This window comes from Penicillium crustosum, assembly GCF_028827405.1.
Source record: "Penicillium crustosum strain IBT 35664 chromosome Unknown utg000002l_segment0_segment0, whole genome shotgun sequence".
NCBI classification, from domain to species: Eukaryota; Fungi; Ascomycota; class Eurotiomycetes; order Eurotiales; family Aspergillaceae; genus Penicillium; species Penicillium crustosum.
The window spans coordinates 772158-790105 of record NW_026623123.1 but is presented as its reverse complement, the minus strand read 5'-3'; the positions used below and the strand labels follow the sequence as shown (position 1 = coordinate 790105).

The window sequence follows — 17948 nt, the reverse complement described above, 5'->3', positions numbered from 1 at the left end:
GCCTATCTAGTTCTGCGGCACCACATCATGAAGGTCTAGAGCCAAGACTGTCTGAATTCTATGCGGGGACTCAGGGTCCTCATTGGAATTACATTGAATATCCTAAGATACGGGATTCAAGAACAGTCAACATAATCGCACTGGCGTTATTCAGTTAGTCACACATCCTGCGCCGTCCATAGTGATGCGCACACATCCTGCGAAAGCTGTGGCAGGTGCCTTTCCCAGAGTATGAGCGATGCCTTTAGGGTTGGGTATCAGGATCATAGAGGTTTGTCAGATGGGGCAAACTATGTTCCTGATCCACGTTTCGGCCGCAGCATTGGTCCTATGGGGGGCCATCTGGAGAGGGGTCAATGTTGGTTCTCAGAACATGAGCCCTAACACTGGCTGCAGCGCTTTTAGAGTGATGTCAAGTGCTCCTTGCAATGTGCGGTATTTGGGGTTTGCATCGGTAGTCATGCTTAGGGCATCGGTCGCCTTGACCAACCCCTGCCGTTGGCGAACCCCATATCAATAATCGTGACTCTTCCCGGAGGCACACCACACTCTAACGGCCCACCTACCATAAACTCTGTTTTCTGTTGGTAAAAGCATATGCCCTGGATATGGCGCATGTGTACACCATTTTTGTGCCCTCCATCACCTTCTCTTTGACTGCGCAACAAGTGATCACCGAGTTACTGCCTGCATATGGCGCATCTGGATGTATGAGCTACAGCGCTTGTGAGAGACGGAAGGACCGAACAGTTTTTGTGACTGTTGATGGTGTGTTCATTTTCATTTTCTTCTATTGTGTTGCGCAGTCAATTCATTTCTTTTGATGTAGTCAAGGAATACTATAAAGCTGGGCATTGATCCCCTTCTTGCCTCTCATCACATCAATCAATATCTAGAGCTTAAGACTTCCTTCGAACGCAAGTGATCTTCAATTCACGATACCTGCTTCTACATCCTCTGCAACTTGACCTCTTCGCTCAATCGTCAATATGTGCTCCATCTACATCTTCGAATACGCCTGCGGTTGCAAGCAGCAAGAAGAGGGCGTGGTCCCCTGTGCTAATCAAAACACTCCTGCCTGCAAGGGTGTTAAAGAGCAACCTCGTCAACGAGTCGGCGTCCGTTGCGCTCGTCACGGTGGTTAAAGTGGCTTCTGATGTGAGTTACATCTTTTCATATTTTGAAGCAGATAGCGCTACACAGGGTTTGGCTAACAAGATACTCTAGGCACTAAATGACTGGGGGCTGGGGCCGTCTATGCTGTCATCGAGTGGTTGGCTTCCCCGCCTTGTCTGTGTCTGCTTCAAGATAGAAGAAGATAACACTGTATCACACCTGCTATTTGAGGGCAATCTAATTTGTTCCCTCGCATCGGTTGTTCTGGAATTTGGGTGGACACTTTTCTATGTCTGGAATTTCGGACTCTCGTTTTGAATCTTTTGTGCTTTTCCTGTCGTTATTTGCCGGTGTTTCTCTATGTTGATCTGCCTATCTACGCATGCTCGGATCTTCCTCTCCTTAGACAATCCAGTCTCATGGACGAGTCAAGAGACCACAGAATTTGAGTTTTAATACGCACTCCATGATGATTTCCTGATTTCTTTTTGCAAATGTTTATATCTTTTTATATCGCAATTGAGGCCTCATTTCAATAGCCGATGCATGCATGCGGATTCCAGTACAAAACAACGATACCAATCAAGAGGCAAATATATCCAGCTTTGTAGAACTTCATGGGCTATGATAATAGTCTCATGATCCTCGTTAATCCACTAGATTCCACTGTCTTGGTACTTACCAAGTAGTAGCTTAAGGCATGTGTTTCTGCCGGCGGCTTTCGCGGGTTCAAATATATAGGCTAACAATACAGCAGATGGGATCTAGTCTCTTCGTGCTGTATCATATCCATGGTCGTCTAAGTTTAAATCTGATTGACCTACCTAGAAGATCTTCGGCATACCGCATTTTCACAAACCCAACACAACCAATACGGCTCATCTCCGTTGTTGGTGGCAATAAAGTTTATTGGATTATAAGACCAATACCGGATACCTGAATTAATCTTGCAAGGAGAAGTGTGTGCAAGATGGGGGCCAACAAATGGGTATGGCGCATGTGCATGCTTATCCATTTGTAGTAAAGTAGGCGCAATTAAAATCTTCAAACAGTTAAAGTGCTCCGGATGTTGGGAATTACTGAGTCCCCCCCTTCTATTAGTGGGGTATGTCGGCCCTTTAAAAGCACCGCAGGACTTTCTCTTGGCCTCCTGGAGAGAACACATAAATGGCAAGGCTGTCATAGCGGTCTAGCGAGGATGTGACTATGTGACGTTACTGTCGGTAAAAGTCGGACATACGGAAATTTACTATTGGCGGGAATGGGCTTTGGCCACGTTATGTATACGCGAGTCATGCATCCTATGGTGTCCATTGGACACTAGATTGTAGAAACGAATGCCCTCGGGAACTAGTCACATTAGAGTTATAAAGATAAAGGCGCGTGGAAATCGGTTCCGTCCTTTGATTGTAGGACTGTAGGACAAAAATCAAGCCCGGCTTGCAAAAACGAAAGGTCCTGCCAGAGGACATCGCGCACGAACTGGTGCGTGGTCGTGACCTGTGAGGCTTCCCGGGTGAAACCTGGTCAGCAGGTTGTAGGGCATGCTAATTAGACGCGGCTACGGTCTCCGAGGTACAAGGTAGGCGATAGGCTGCACAGACACCTCGTGGGTTGCACTAGTCCCGCATGTAATTTATATCAGCTGATTTTAAGTGCCGAATCGAGTAATATCTACGACCTGGGATTTGCTGGTTTGCTGGTTTGTTAATGGTTAGTTGTCTCCAGGGTTGGCAACAGACACAGGGGGTTCGCCCCACGCGGCGCAGACCACACAAAGTTCTCTTCTTGGCCAATCTGCATTTTGTTGGCGCTGTTCCTGGTTAAATCCAGCAGAACAAGTGGGGTATGTAATTTGCCCCTCAGATTACCTTGGGGGTGACCAGGTGGGATGTCTTCAATCCTGACGGTATGGGACCAGAGTCTGACTCGGACTATCGACCGTCTTCGCCTCTATCTGAACCCCCCATAGAAGAAGGTCGTCTACAAGTTTCCAACCTACCGGATGTGCCCCATCAGATGTACGACACCGTACGGGGTCGCCAAACTCGCCAGGCTCCGATACAAACCAAGCAGGGCGAAAGGATCGCATCAGTCAAGTCACATTCTCCCCATCTATTCGGCAAGAAGGTAGAAACGATAGAAGTGGCCAGTCACAACGCCACGATGCGCAATTTTGCACTCAGCAGTGTTTACTCCGGCTACAAACTGGCGGTGCTCTAGACAATAGGTGCCCGAATGTGACACTCCATTGACAAAATCAAGATGATCTCAAACATCCTATCAATGCGGAGGATTTACTGCATATATTGAAAGTTCAACTAGACGAGAACCTTGACAAAGATTGCACGCCTTTTGGAACATGCGGGTCATACGGTGCGCTACTTAAACTTACATGCGTCGCTTATGATTATACAGTCGTTGGAAAGGGAACGACTGCCGGACACTGGGAGCAAGTCTAAGAGTTATTCATGAGGATCTTCGACGTGCAAATCTTATTTGGAACCATGAATTCAACCGATATCAAAACGGTCGCGATCAGCGAAGAGAAAATCAGACCGGACAGAGTCACCGGATGGAAATGATGGAAAGCGCTTACGTATTATGAATGAAATGGCCTCACAAAGTTATTAGCGGGCGCATGGCGCGTAATGAAATGTCCTATCCACAGGTCTTCGTTGAACATTGCTTCATATTAGTCCGTAGTCGATATCGATGAATGTGCCAACTGGCCAGAATGTCATCATGTATATCACGTGGTGATACCGTCACGGACTCCTCAACCTCCGATCTCTCCTATATCAAACCATTAAAAGCTATAACGTTGCATATGTGATGTCAATCGAAGTCGACTGGGCAGCTGCCACTTCTGGCCCGGACGGGGAAGCCCTGGCAGAGCGAATCCGGTCTTTCGTGCACGACAAATTCCAGGAGATCACCTTACCGCGCTTTATTCGCTCGGTCCAGGTCCACTCCTTCGATTTCGGGACCATCGCCCCGGATCTCGAGATAAAAGACATCTGTGAACCGTTCGCAGATTTCTACGAGGAAGACGACGGGGATGCCGATACCTCTGTCGCCTCAGAGGAGCTCATGTCCGAGCTCCACGAATCTCCATACGAAGACGACATGACCTTCAATCCCACCGCGCATAGTCTTCATAATTTTAGTCACCATCCATACCCGGGCGAAGGTTTCCAGCCATCTGCGCTTCGATCCTCACTAGGCGACCACCTCAACCCGCACTTCATGCCCCGCGCCAGTACACCCGGAATTCCCGGCGGAACGTCGACATTGGGATATCACATGCGGTCTCTGGGTGGTCTATCAGGCACCCAGACACCCCTCGCTGCCGTAGCAGGTGGAACTTCATTTGCGAGCGGATGGTCGGACTCGGGTATGGGTGCCGGACCCAGGTCCCAAGCAGCGCGCCCTACTGGCGCACATCACTTCGCCGAGCCAGACCTGGATACCACCAACTCTGCGTCCCGGCCCTCAACCGCTAACACACCCCCCTCCCATCCTTCCCTTGGCCACACCGGCAGCAGCGGGTCAAATCCACATACCAGCGATCCCACCGACGCACAACCCTCAATAGAGATATCAAACGATCCCGCGGCCGAGGATCAATCGTTCCCTATCCCGCCGCGCATGCGAGAGCGCCGCCCAGAGGATTTCCAGGTGCTGTGCCATGCGAAGTATGCTGGCGACGTGCGCATGTCCCTGACGGCAGAGATCCTGCTTGACTACCCAATGCCCAGCTTTGTGGGCCTGCCATTGAAGTTGAACGTCACGGGCATCACGTTTGATGGGGTTGCCGTCGTTGCGTATATCCGCAAGCGAGTGCATTTCTGTTTCCTTTCTGCGGAGGACGCAGATGCTCTGCTTGGATCGGAACAGTCCCAGGGTAGTCAAAATCCCAGTGATGATGGTCGGCCTAGGTCTGGGGGCGATCAGAAGGAGAAAGATCTGAAGCGACAGGGCGGGTTATTGCAGGAGATCAGGGTGGATAGTGAGATTGGTCGCAAGGAAGATGGGAAGCAGGTTTTAAAGAATGTTGGCAAGGTTGAGCGGTTTGTGCTAGCACAGGTTCGAAGGATCTTTGAGGAGGAGCTCGTATATCCTAGCTTTTGGACATTCCTAGTTTGAACCTTTGAATTGTGCTGTCCAGCCGTGATCAGCTGATTCATATATTATGTACATTTACGAATAACTTATGATCTCTAGGCATGACGATTCCTGGCCTAGTCCTCAGTTCACAATAAAGCAACTGAAACCAACAGGCTATTTAATATGAAACGGGAAAGTTGATTTGAATATGACATGTGTTGTAGAATCAGCACTCTGGATCCCAACGAAAAATCCTAAAAGATATCTGCTAGTACATGGAAGGGGATGCAGCGAGAGGTTCGACAGCGATTCTCGCATTTCCCACTACATGAGAGTAGTCCATATATCGAGAACGAGTAGTTATGCACATTACTTAATCCAGAATGTGTCGAGTTATTTTGTTGCCGAAAAGGCTCCAGCTCCCGTGACAGGGGACGAGGCCCTCCATTCAAAGCAAACGTAGAAAATGTGCGCAAAGTCCGAGCTTTGACAGTCTGCGTGGAGGGATCGAACAATGCAACCATTTTACAGGTCCTTCTTGTCCTTCTTCTCGTTCTTGTCGCCCTTTTCGTTGGAAATCTGGTCACCCAGGCTGTGGTACTCGCGGGTCAGACCCTCGCACTGCTTCTTGAGAGTCTCAATATCCCGATCCTTGGCATCAATGATCTCCTTAAGACGACCGATCTCGCCGACTGAGCCAGCCTCTGCGATACGGGCAGAGTCCTTTCCACCGGCCTTCTTGTCGCCCTCGAGGAGACGAACGCGGTCCTCAAGGCGGAGGGTCTCAAGAATCATGGTATAGGTGCGGTTGAGGATCAGGGAGAGGAACAGAGTGAATCCACAGAGATACATGTTGCGCTGCGAGTAGAACTTGCGGGCCTGAACCTCCATGCGGTCGGTACCGAGGTGGGCAGCTCTGTTGATGACGGTGGTTAGAGGCTTTGCTGTGATATTTAAGGATTGGCTACTTACCCCATGCCGGGGCCGTCCTTAGTGAAAGCAGACAATTCCTGCTGCACACGGTACACACGGTTGACGGAGTCGATGAACAGAATGAGGATGAAAATGAATGTGATCTGAGGGGCCAGGTCAGCTGTTTGGCCAAAAATTTTGGGATTCAGAATTGGAAATAATGTACCTTCAATCCATATTGCAGCTTGGCAATAATTGGGCTCTCCGAGATGAAAGCAAACAGCTTGCGCTTGATGGTGTGGGGGAGAGGTATGACGAGGGCCAAGAATACAACCATCTCGAACACCAGAAGGAGGAACACCTATATGAGAGCATTTTGTTAGTTCATCAACAGGGACATGATCTGGAGACATGACGTTGGCAGCTTGGGCTTGGTGGGCAGTTTCAGGCACTAGGCTGCAGCGATTCCTGAGGAACGGAACCACAAGAAGTAACTTGTAAAAGAACTTGTCGAGCTTACAAGGGAGTAGTAGAGAGTCATCGTGTCGTGTATTATCGATCCAACGACACTTGAAATCGACTTTCTGGCCTAATCAAAAGGGGTGGGGTGTCGAGAGCTCAGAAAGATAGCTTAGGGGGCAAAGGTAAATAAATGAGAGAGGAAGCAATTCTGTGGTGGACAGACACAAACACAGAAAAACTAAAGCAAGAGAGATTATTTGGACCAAATAGTTGAAGCAATTGAAGGTCGGGGAGATCAAGAGACGAGGTGGTCTTATGGGGGAAGTTTTTCAGGTTCGGAGGAAGACGTCATGGCCTCGGAGGCTCCGCACGTGATGCTGTCATCAGCCCTAATTAGGATTCTAGAATCTGTGTACTATTGACTATTGAGTTCGTTCCTGAGATGATTTGACTTGCATATATGATGTTTTGGTTTGAATTTAAATTAGATACTCCAGTTTCTATCAACATGTTCAATAACATTCTTGCTATGTATAAGACTAAAGTCTAGTATATGTCGTCATGACAGCGGGGATCTACAATCTATGTAACTTGCACTGATTAAACTTCGAAATGTAATTCATCAGCATAATTTGGTCAACATTTCTCCAAATTTGCATGCATATTTCTCGGCCAAATAGAACAGAGTGATATGCAATTATGTATATCGTATTCGGTGAGTCACCGGGAAAGGATTCCCCTCAAGCGGGGAAGTTTCGGCTACTATGTAAGTTAGCCTGGGGAGCTGTCAGCAGTCGAGAAAGGCGTCATCTGTGATACAGTGTCACAAACCACACCAAATTCTGCTTTCCCCCTCAAAGACATGGCGAACGATAACCTGAGCACTGAAGAGATCGAAAGAGCATCACAGCTTCTAAGTGCACAAGAAAAAGCCGTTGCTCTCTTCGAGGAGATCGAACGCGATTTGATCCGCCCAGGAATCACCGAAAAGACCCTAAATGCAGAAATCTACCAACTAGGACTCGATCGCTATGGCATCAAGACCCACTGGCACAAACGAGTCATCCGCAGTGGACCAAACACCTTGAGCCCATTCAGCGATAACCCTCCGGATCGTGTCATTGAGCCTGATGATATCCTAGTTGTTGACCTGGGGCCGGTCTTTGAGGCCTGGGAGGCTGACTTTGGGCGCACTTTCGTCCTGGGTGATGATCCAAATAAGAAAAAGCTGCGAGATGCCCTTGAGCCCATCTGGAATACAGTCAAGGCAAAATATCGCGAGAACCCAGATATGTCGGGCGACGAGCTATACAATATTTCCTGCCAGGTTGCGAAACAAGACGGTTGGGATTTTGGCGCCGATATTGCGGGCCATCTCGTTGGCTCGTTCCCTCATGAACGTATTCCGCGGGATAGAATCTCCCTCTATATCGCCAAAGGAAATAATGATTCAATGGGTCTGTCGGGCCGTGATGGGTTCAAGCGTCACTGGATTTTGGAGATTCATCTTCATGACCGGGCACGCGGCTTTGGTGGCTTCTACGAGCAACTCTTGACGGTTGATTAAACTTTCCGAAGTGTTTATGTGTACGCAAGTCATGTTGCTTGCCCCCGGTGGATAGTGGCCACATAGAATATCTCACCGATTGCTTTCTTTTTAGATGCACTACGTCTTTGAAGTGGCAGAAATGGTCCTTCAATACCTTGTTCGAACAAGGGAAAGAATTGAGCGCCTTACTGAGACATCTAGACAATGCATTCGTGATGATTCTATGTACAATTTTAGGATATGCGAGATTTATAGACAAGCCCGGATTTTAGCCCTCAGCCTCATAGGAGTTCGACTTGTGCTTGGGCTCGAACTTGAAGGTGTCAGGTGCAGGACCCAGGAACATTTCACTGTAATGTCGATGGGTGGTTAGTTAACGTGTAAAAGAATGGCCGAGGCGAAATAGTACTTACGTTATCTTGATCCAGTCTTTGTAGTTGCCACTGCCCATTAGCGTCTCCAACTCATTCCGGCCGCGCCAAGCAGGGGGTCGGTCCTGAATGTTGGGAGGAAGGTACTCCAACAGCCCGATTGGGACATAACGATAGGCAAAGCTCAACCATTCTAGCAGGAAGCGACGGGTTGTTCCAACGCCATGCTCATCAGAACCCCAGGCCTGTAGACCGTACTTGGCGAACTTTTCGATATAAGCCAGACGCTCAGTCGCGGACTTGTCCAAATATTGGCCGGTCTGAATTTCCTCGAAGATCCACGGCTTGATCAAAGCTCCACGGGCCACCATCACAGAGTCCACACCGGCATTATTTACGTGGTCATCGTAGTCGGCATGCGAGTAACAATCGCCATTTCCAATGAAGTAGGTCTTGCCACCATTGGGCATGTGGCGGGCATCCGGTTCACGAATGGTGTCGCTGAGTGCATCCTGCTTCTTGTTCAGGCGCTTGATGAGGGCTGCACATTCTGAGATGTATCCCCAGTCTGCCTGCCGGGTGTAGCGCTGCTGTCTACTACGTCCGTGCAGGGTAATAGCTGCGGCACCCGGGGGCCAAGGTCCAGAACGCTTGACTCGTATCCACCGAGAACCATACGCTCAACCAGCTTCTGGGCAGTAGGCTGGTTGTCCTTAGTTCCCATGCGGATCTTGACAGTAATCGGAATCTCCTGCGAGACAGTGTTCATGCCGCGAATCATCTTCTCCAATTTGGAGTGATGATCAAGAAGAGCTGAGCCAGCTCCATCACGGAATACAAGTTCAATGGGGCAACCGCAGTTCAAGTCAATAACACGCAGGTTGGGTGTAAATTTCGATAACACCTCAGTGGCCTTGAGAGCTTGCCAAGGCTTGTTAGCGGCAATTTGTGCGCCGAACTTGAAGTCCTTGGAGTTATCATAGCCCTGAACTATATTGTCACCTGGAATGACAGTTGGCGGTGCCATTTCCGACTCGTGCGCCTTCAACAAGGTCCATTCTGACTTTGAGCCTTGAATCAAAGGCATACTCATAGCCATCTCTGAGTATGTGAACTGTGCGCCCAGATCTCCACAGAGTCTTCGGAATGGCATGTTTCCTTGGGTCGTGAGAGGTGCCAGAACGGGTGTCTCTGGTCCAAAGTAAATGCGACGTTTCTCTGACGGCATGAAGGGAGGCTCAAGGAACTGAGCACGGTTTTCCTGCATGTCGATCTTCGCTTGTTCATCTGGTTCAACAAGCTCGCCCTTCTCGCGGGTGGTGGTTCGCTGGTGGATCGCCTTCTCCAATTCTGCAGCCACTTTGGTGGCCCATGTGGTGTAGGCATCAGCCCGAGGGGTCTCCTCGCGTTTTCTCGTAAGCGCAATTTTGTCTTGGTTTGAAATAATGTTGACAATTCCATCGGGTGTTGCATTGGCCACACGAGGCCGAGCTTTCTCCATACGCTCTGCGTCCTCCAGCAAGATCAACTCCTTCTTGCCATCTTCCGTTTCTCTCTCAGTTGAGTGTGAACCAACCATGCGACATTTCCAGCCAGAAGAACATCTTCCTAGCGCTTCGTAGACGGGGCAAATGTTGTTCAGGGTTGTAAGATCCTCGCGCTTATGGTCTTTCAGATAAACACGCAAATCGTGCTCAAATCGGCATTTGTCGCCGTACTGACACTCTCCAGCGGCAAACTCGTTGGCAAACATTCTCGTGCTGCAAAGGCCCTTCGCATCTTTAGATGTACCATAACTGCGATTGGTATTCTGGCCCTTCTTCTTCTTCCCCTTGTCCTTCTTTCCACCATCACGGTCATCACGAGGAGCTGCCTCGGCAGCATCGTCAGGGCTAGTCTCATCTGCGGGGCGAGGCTTCGGTGTGATTTGGATCCGATATCTGAATGACGAAGATTAGTATTTTGCGATCCTCGGGGAGGAGGCAGACATACTCTGCTTTAATGGGTGCCATTCCCCTGTCGCGCATATCTACAGGGGCGGGTTTGGACGGTTCATCCAATCGTGCCTTTTTGGCTGGAGGCTCGTCCACGCCCGTCGCGCCAGAGTCATTTGCGGCGTCGCGTTTCGGGACCTCCATGCCAGGCGCAGCAACGCTGGCCTCTGGGGCTTGAACATTTGTTGTTTCTGGCTCCATTGTATTTCAGGGAGGAGAGCGAGCCATTCAGTAAACTTCGCAATCACTGTCGGCAAGGAACGTTGGTCAAAATTTCGCGATGTGTTTGCACTGTTTGAATCAGACATTATTGGCTGTGATTGCGGGACCGTTTCCTATAATGGGCAAGCGCAAACTCAAATCCTACAGCCCCACTCATTGCCTCGATGTCCATGGAGATGATCCGACAGGATACGAAAGTTTGAACGCCATGGCTCGAGCTTCATCTAAATCGATAGAACCTATTTCTCGATCAATTTTGAGATTTGATTTACGCTGACTTTCTCTGTCGCAGATCTGCAATTAGGGACATCTGAATAAGAAATGATAAGTCGGGGGACATAAGATAAAGAGACTACTGTTTCTCTGGCCCATCCCTCATTTGAAACAAGTAAAGGGAGCGAGCTATGATTTGTATGAGATTACCAAATGCTGGTTGCTTAATTCCGACTTGCATGTTCAACCACAGCTGGCGCGAGGCAGTTTTGTTCGTGGGTTCAAACCCCAATCGACATTCTAGGCCCAAATCTACGAAAGCAGACATTCCCATGACGATGAAAGAGTCTATATTTTCTGCCACTTCGGTCTCTTATGTTTCTACCAGAGACGCAGCTCCGAGTCCCTTGTACATGGATTACCCTTTTCTTCTCAGTGGCATCAGACTAACACCAAATAAGACCGTTCGAGTTTGGTTTTCTCCCAATAGACTCCAAGTTTGACCGACACCAGAAACCAAGGGTCGTGATGTTGCAAGGCATTACCTCGCGTCATTTGGTGGTGCAGGGGGTCAACTGGCCTGCGCTATCGCTGAAGACCTGGGAATCAAGAGGGTTTTAGTTTAGTCCACAAAACTCTTTCTTCTATCCTCTCTGCCTATGGAATTGAATTGAGGAAGAGCGCGTATGTGCAAAAGGCATTCGATTAATCTACGGCCAAAATGATATACAGCGTCATGGAAATTCTCGCAAATATCGTTCGAAGCAATGAGTCCATGCAACCATTCAACAATATTCTGTTCAGAGTTCAGACACACCCCCCGCCCCCCGGCTTCCTAGACACGAGATATGATGGTATCGACGTTTGAGGACCCTCGGGAAGAATTTATCAAAGCTCATAATGAGCAGTTTGAATTCGTTCCTAGCAACTGTGCAGTGTATGAGCTAACTGTACTTAAAGTGTATACCTAAACAACGGCGACCGATCCCCCAGAAGCTGCAACTCCTCGGCCGTATACCTCTCATGAATCTCCTCCCTGCTCAGCTTCGTATTCCGCTTATTGATATACCAGAACCTCAATTCCAAAACCGCACTCGCCAAGACGCCTGCCACCGCAAAGGCAAACGAACTCCCAAACCCAGTGGGATACTTGGGCGCCTCACGCTCAAGGTAGATAAAAGATCCCACAAGCCCACCGCAATTGCCAATGCTAATCATAAACGCAATGCCCATGGCCTGCTTCCGCGCGCCTGCGAGATTGTTGGATGTCCACGCATTGGTACCCGGAATAATCGGGTACAGGCCGATACAGGCAAGGACGACTGCAAAATAGCACACTGGGATATTATTCTGGATATCATCGGCGAGAGTGTATAGGATGCAGAACGCAATAATCACCAAGGCCTGGCCAGTTATAATGATTGGCATACGCCATCGCAGTTTGTCTGCAATGACACTGAAGACGTACGCAGATATCGCGCCGGCGAAGTAGGGGGCATTGAGAGGAGCTGCGCGTTCGCAGAGGTATATCCCATATTCTTTATAATCTGGGGCATAGAGAATTTCAGACCGTAGTTTGGTACAGTGTTGGACCAGAAGTTAAGGACCTGTAGGTAGAGATGCCAGTCGGTAAGGACTTTAAAGAGCTCTTTCCAGTCAAACTTGTTAGGATTTTCGTCCACCACAATAAGTCCTCGCGTGGCCTGTTTACGCAGCGCCAGAAACCGGATCTCTTCAGGGTCAAGCCATCTACTAGAGAGCTCAGGGGTATCCGCTAGGCAGAAATAGCATAATCCTGCGAGAAGCACAGTTACAGCTCCTTCGATAATAAAGATCCATCTCCAGCCATTGTAGCCACCGATTCCGCGCATTTTAGCTAGGCCAAATGCCAGAAGCCCGGAGAATGCACCGGCCAATGCGCTTGCAGTATAGAAAATTGCTATCCTGCTTTGGACTTCATGGGGCTCATACCACTGGGTAATAACCCACACGGCGCCTGGGAAGAACCCTGATCTATAAACAGGTCAGACAGAAGCTTTCGCATTAGATTCTAACACAATATAGCGGCAGTCTTACTCGAAAATACCAAGGAGCACGCGAACCGCACAAAGTCCGGAAAAGTTCTGGACAACCCCTGTTAGGGTCACGATGATTCCCCACAGAAGCATCAAAATCGACAAATAAAGTGACGGCTTTTTGAATTTTGCGAGTAGGATATTGCTAGGAACCTCTAGTACCAAGCTTGTGTTAATATATTAAGCTATAATGGTATCGAGGGCACTGTCATACCGAATAGTACATAGGGGACAAAGAAAATCCCCAGGGCAACGTTATATTGAGTGCCTGACATATTCAAATCCGACAGCATGCCTTCAATCTTGGCATTTCCTATGGGGTGTTTGAGTTAAAATCAATATTGACGCGAGACCATGAGCAGGAGTGACACCTACCAATACTTGCCTTATCAATATAACAAACAAGGTAGAGAAACGCCAACATGGGACAGAGACGCCAATCGATCTACACCCACCCATGTTATGTCCGAGTTATTTCATATCAGACACATGGTCTAACTAACCTTCCGAACGCACTTGTTCCTCTTTTCATCTGTGAAGTTGGCGAGGAAATACGCGTCATCGCGACTCAACCCACTTTCCATATACGTCTCGAGACTTGGGCCAGCCTCCAGATTTTTCTCGGGGAGGCATCCTCCACATGTATGACACTGGACGGCTTGGAGGTAGGCATAGTGTGAATCTGCAATTGAGTAAATATAACCAGATTTCATCTTATAAAGAGTCTCAAGAGGTATTGGCCTTTATACTAGGATTCCCCTGGCGCCCAGACAGCCAAGACACCAACCCCGCGTCTATCTTCTCCAACTCCGCGAGCTATGACCATTTGCGGAGGAATCAGAGCCTGGCAGTGAGCTCACAGCCGAGCGCCAAGAAGCCTATATACAGCGGAATTAGGGAGAATTGGCAGAAATCAGCATACTGCCTTTATAATCATCTGACAGAAATATGCCTGTATGACAATGTATCGTATGTCTCGTACACGCGGTTACATGATTTTCTGGGTATTATCCCATGTAAATCCACGTATTCAACCTTGGTATTTGACATCATCCCCCCGCTACCACTATAGTAGCCGAGAAATAGCCAGATAGTCACCATAGCGTGAAATTTTGTACCATTTTCGGCCTTTTCACCAACTTACCCTACATACTATAGTGATTAGTGATATTACCTTAGAAACGTTTATATTTGTTGGGGGAACTTGCGGAAAGGTCTGCGCGAAAGGTCGCATTGTACACTACGCCCACTACTTAGTCGCAGGGCTCCGAAAGGAGTAAAGAATTGGACAAGGGGATAGCTAATATCCACTTTGAGCTAGGCAATCAACTACAGCCTTCATGAGGTTCCAAATAATAAAAAGGGGGGGTCCCAGTAACAATTCCCATCGTTAGGTCGAAGCAATGGACCCAAAACCCATCTTGGGTTGGGTCCGGGTTAGGGTGGCTTGTGCCGAAGTCTATGCCCCTATCTATACTCTTTGTACCCGGCCGATAATCGATTGAGCGGTATAGTCGACAGAGATTCCCTTCCTCCCACCAAGGTATGACTTTGCTAACTGGTAATATTTCTTACCAGCTTTGCGTAGTACCACTGTGATCGATTTCTGGAAGTGTGAGGGGTTCGTTCCGAGCTGTACGCAGACGTTATATATTCGTGAGATAGTGTCGAGGACCGTCAGGATCTCAATCAATTTATGCCATAACGAGTTTGGTATACCGTCCTCCCCCGGTGCCTTGTTTGGTGGTGATGATTTGACTGCTTGTGTGATCTCCTGGTATGTGATCTCTGGATTAGAGTGGGTTGTGCCGAAGTCTACCGGCCACACCATACGTGACAGTTGCAACTGGCTGCCCATGTGCCTTCCCACCTGGTAGGTTCCAATGTTAACCTTATATTTATGTTTATTTTATCTTCTGATTTGTTCTACGACTCCTACACTATCCCTTAGATACACACATTCGTAAAAAAAAAAAAAAAAAATAAGGATTAGTCAACACTAGCTATATACGGTTAGCAGACTTGAGTCCTAAGGTCTTTCTTCATTAGGACCCCTCTCCCTATCTTGTATGTACAATACAAAGTATTCTTGCATGTTATCCATCAGATCTTTTCTCCCATGGTTAACCCATTACGCAGTTACACCTAGTCCAATAATATCTACTAAATAATCTAGACAGTCCCTTATCTCTTATATTCATTCCCATTATATATCGAATAAACTAAACCAAGCCACCTTTCGTATTTTTATCTATAACCTCCCGTATCCCTTAACATCTACATTCAAAGCCATCTATTTCTTAGTTCAATAGGGCTTGTAGCTCAGTGGTACGAGCGCTCGCTTTGCATGCGAGAAGTCCGGTGTTCGATCCACCGCTAGTCCACATGTTTTTGTTCTCAAATCTTCTTGATACAGTTCTATCGCAAAAGTGTGTCAGTACGCCTGCACCCCATCACACACATATATATATCTCTCATGTAACTCAGTAAATTAGCTTACTAATTTTAAATAATTATCTACACCCCTGTTTACATAGTAAAAATATATAAAAGTATACATTATGTAGGCAGTTTGTAATAGTATTTAATTCAATTATTTAATACTTAGTATACCACCCAGTTACTACAATTACAGATTCTACTCTATACCCTATACTACAAACTAGACTGCGACATTGCCCGTCTATACCTAGGCACTAGGAAGTGTCCACGGCCCGTCGATGTTTTGAAATTTAATGCCCATTGCCCATCCTTGTGTAAAATTAATGCAAAATTACCCTATTAGGTCATATTATATACATTGTTACTAGCCAAGTCTTTGATTAGGAGTACATTTAAACGAGAATTCTAAGCATAGGGAAGAAAGGGAAACTGGAGTTCGGTCGGAGGACTAAAGCCATTTGGTAGGTCCCCCTCCGCTCCATAGGTCTCGCAGACAAATAAGATAAACCCCTCCTCCTCGCTTTATATGTCCTGATCTAGTAATTGTTAAACTGGCCTCAAGATCTGTGCCCAGCTTTCTGATCACATAAGACATATCCGCATCGATTCGGACCGACTTGGCGCCTCGACTGCCTCTAGTGGTGCAGGTACTTCGCCGGAAGGTGTAACTAGCCAAGGACTCGAGGAATGCAAAAGCAGCTTGGCTGCAACAACTGCCAAGCTGGAGAAGCACATGCAGGAAGTGATGGAACGGCTGCTTGCAAAATCGAAGAAGGCCGTCTCGTCCGAGGAAGAGTCTCGAGATCTGGAAAGGCTGCGCGACGAGTGGGAGACCGCGCGGCAGTGCTTGAACATCTGCTCCAAAGCCGACGATCACTGGAAGGAAAAAGTGAGTGTCATTGAAAATCATGGCTCGGGTGACGCTCTTCAGTTCATGGTTTCCGCCAACGGAAAGGTCCTCCACGGAAAGAATCGTGCGACTGGTTGGAGAACGAGGCAGGTGGGAGGCTACATGAGCGATGAATCCATTCAGCAGCTATCGCGGGATATTGTGACTCTTAATTTAAGCCACCTGGGACCCGAAGTGCCGAATTTGAAAAAGAACGCAGATGAGCCTTCGCCAAGTCAGGATGACACTGTGGAGCGCGAAATAACAACAGAATTCAGACAACGGTATGGACATGGGTTCAAGCTCAGTTCAGAGACTTCATCAGAGGTAACCGCCTCGTCTCCTGGACCGGATGGTGGAAGGGCATAGTTCCAATGGGTACTATAATCATTCAGCACTATTGCTTTTGAAATCGAAACAACAAGGGGCAGGTGCAGGGAGGCTCCAGAACATTCTTTATGCCTTTTTACGTGGTTTTAATTTATCTTATACAGCTAGTCCGAGCATCAGACAGAATCCAACAAACGCCTCGATGCTGATGTCTTGAGCATTTCAATGGATGGACGAAGTTGTGGTTTTCTGAAAGGCTGATTGGACACTGGTATTCCGTAGTTTGGAAACCGCGAACCCTTACTTAGCATTCTGACCTGATTGGAAAGTCTAGTACAGGGAGGATCGAAATCAGTTTCACCATTTGAACGCAGAGATTCTTTCTCGAACCTATTCTTGAAACCCACTATACCATTTCAAGCTACCCTACCCCTGACTCAGTTTCTTGGCAGTATTCTGATACAGCTATAGATTACAACTTAAAAATAGCTTCCGTAACAAGCCTGTATGGTCTCAACAGCTTCTAAAACATTGATCCTGCAAACGAGGCAAATAGAAGTGGTCCCACATTCATCTGCCGCCCTTGCTGTCTGCTTAGTGAGTACGGAGATGAAATGATTTGGGGGCGAAGGTCTGGGGCATGCTGGATCATAGGGAATGTACATGACTTGGCGATTTCAGGTTCTAGGGAGCTGGGTGGCCTCTCTCAAGTCGCCTCTGAAAACTGTGGACCTCGGAAAAAGGCGGTTAAACAGTTAATATATTATCCCTAAGCTATGTTAATCACCAACTGTGATCTGATTGTTCTCAAATTGTGTATTTGAGTTGCTGAGAGGCCTCTTTAAGTGATGAGGTTCAAACGTTTTGTCTGGAAAATATTGGCTGCATATAGTAATAGGGCTCTCTTCGATCTGGCTGTTTAGGTCGGGTCGACCCGTTCCTGGGAACGCCCCTCACTACCCGCCCCTATATGGGAGTATGATTGTCGATACGAAACCATTTAGGAAGCGGTGTGAGCGAGGAAAAAGCCGCAGATAATCTTTCTGGCTTAGCGCGCTAGTCATATGGTGAGGATATGCCCCTCTTCCAGCTCGTAGGAGTCCAACTGAGATTCTTGTTATGAACCATATTAGCCTTTTTTTGATATAAAAATAAAGCTAATTCTACTGAACGCATCCAAATTTCTATTAACTATTCACTTCGTGACTCTCTTCTAGAGTAGATGGGCCAAGACCTCCGGTCCCGCTAGAGAGAGTGTTTGGT

At 47.8% G+C, this 17948-nt stretch overlaps 8 protein-coding genes across 8 annotated transcripts; 5 read left to right on the top strand and 3 right to left on the bottom strand.

The window, feature by feature from the left end:
- Positions 1-989: 989 nt before the first annotated feature.
- On the top strand, positions 990-1145 carry N7487_003800 (uncharacterized protein; the record flags this gene model as incomplete). Its single annotated transcript, XM_056871547.1, has 1 exon — positions 990-1145. One exon carries the CDS (start codon positions 990-992, stop codon positions 1143-1145), a length of 156 nt encoding a protein of 51 aa, XP_056729267.1.
- Positions 1146-3027: 1882 nt separating this feature from the next.
- On the top strand, positions 3028-3578 carry N7487_003799 (uncharacterized protein; the record flags this gene model as incomplete). Its single annotated transcript, XM_056871546.1, has 2 exons — positions 3028-3304; positions 3382-3578. 2 exons carry the CDS (start codon positions 3028-3030, stop codon positions 3576-3578), a joined length of 474 nt encoding a protein of 157 aa, XP_056729266.1.
- A 373-nt stretch (positions 3579-3951) lies between these two features.
- mdm12 (ERMES complex subunit MDM12) lies at positions 3952-5265 on the top strand (the record flags this gene model as incomplete). Its single annotated transcript, XM_056871545.1, has 1 exon — positions 3952-5265. One exon carries the CDS (start codon positions 3952-3954, stop codon positions 5263-5265), a length of 1314 nt encoding a protein of 437 aa, XP_056729265.1.
- Positions 5266-5751: 486 nt separating this feature from the next.
- On the bottom strand, positions 5752-6679 carry N7487_003797 (putative BAP31 domain protein; the record flags this gene model as incomplete). The annotated part of the gene is made up of 4 exons (XM_056871544.1): positions 5752-6142; positions 6199-6302; positions 6365-6499; positions 6659-6679. 4 exons carry the CDS (start codon positions 6677-6679, stop codon positions 5752-5754), a joined length of 651 nt encoding a protein of 216 aa, XP_056729264.1.
- A 783-nt stretch (positions 6680-7462) lies between these two features.
- On the top strand, positions 7463-8167 carry N7487_003796 (M24 family metallopeptidase; the record flags this gene model as incomplete). Its single annotated transcript, XM_056871543.1, has 1 exon — positions 7463-8167. One exon carries the CDS (start codon positions 7463-7465, stop codon positions 8165-8167), a length of 705 nt encoding a protein of 234 aa, XP_056729263.1.
- A 250-nt stretch (positions 8168-8417) lies between these two features.
- Positions 8418-10715, bottom strand: dus3 (tRNA dihydrouridine synthase DUS3; the record flags this gene model as incomplete). The annotated part of the gene is made up of 4 exons (XM_056871542.1): positions 8418-8499; positions 8563-9092; positions 9149-10460; positions 10513-10715. The coding sequence occupies 4 exons, from the start codon at positions 10713-10715 to the stop codon at positions 8418-8420; spliced, it is 2127 nt and encodes a 708-aa protein (XP_056729262.1).
- A 1188-nt stretch (positions 10716-11903) lies between these two features.
- N7487_003794 (uncharacterized protein) lies at positions 11904-13737 on the bottom strand (the record flags this gene model as incomplete). Its single annotated transcript, XM_056871541.1, has 6 exons — positions 11904-12457; positions 12520-12962; positions 13026-13179; positions 13239-13337; positions 13400-13469; positions 13528-13737. The coding sequence occupies 6 exons, from the start codon at positions 13735-13737 to the stop codon at positions 11904-11906; spliced, it is 1530 nt and encodes a 509-aa protein (XP_056729261.1).
- A 1672-nt stretch (positions 13738-15409) lies between these two features.
- Positions 15410-16724, top strand: N7487_003793 (uncharacterized protein; the record flags this gene model as incomplete). The annotated part of the gene is made up of 2 exons (XM_056871540.1): positions 15410-15453; positions 16058-16724. 2 exons carry the CDS (start codon positions 15410-15412, stop codon positions 16722-16724), a joined length of 711 nt encoding a protein of 236 aa, XP_056729260.1.
- Positions 16725-17948: the final 1224 nt, after the last annotated feature.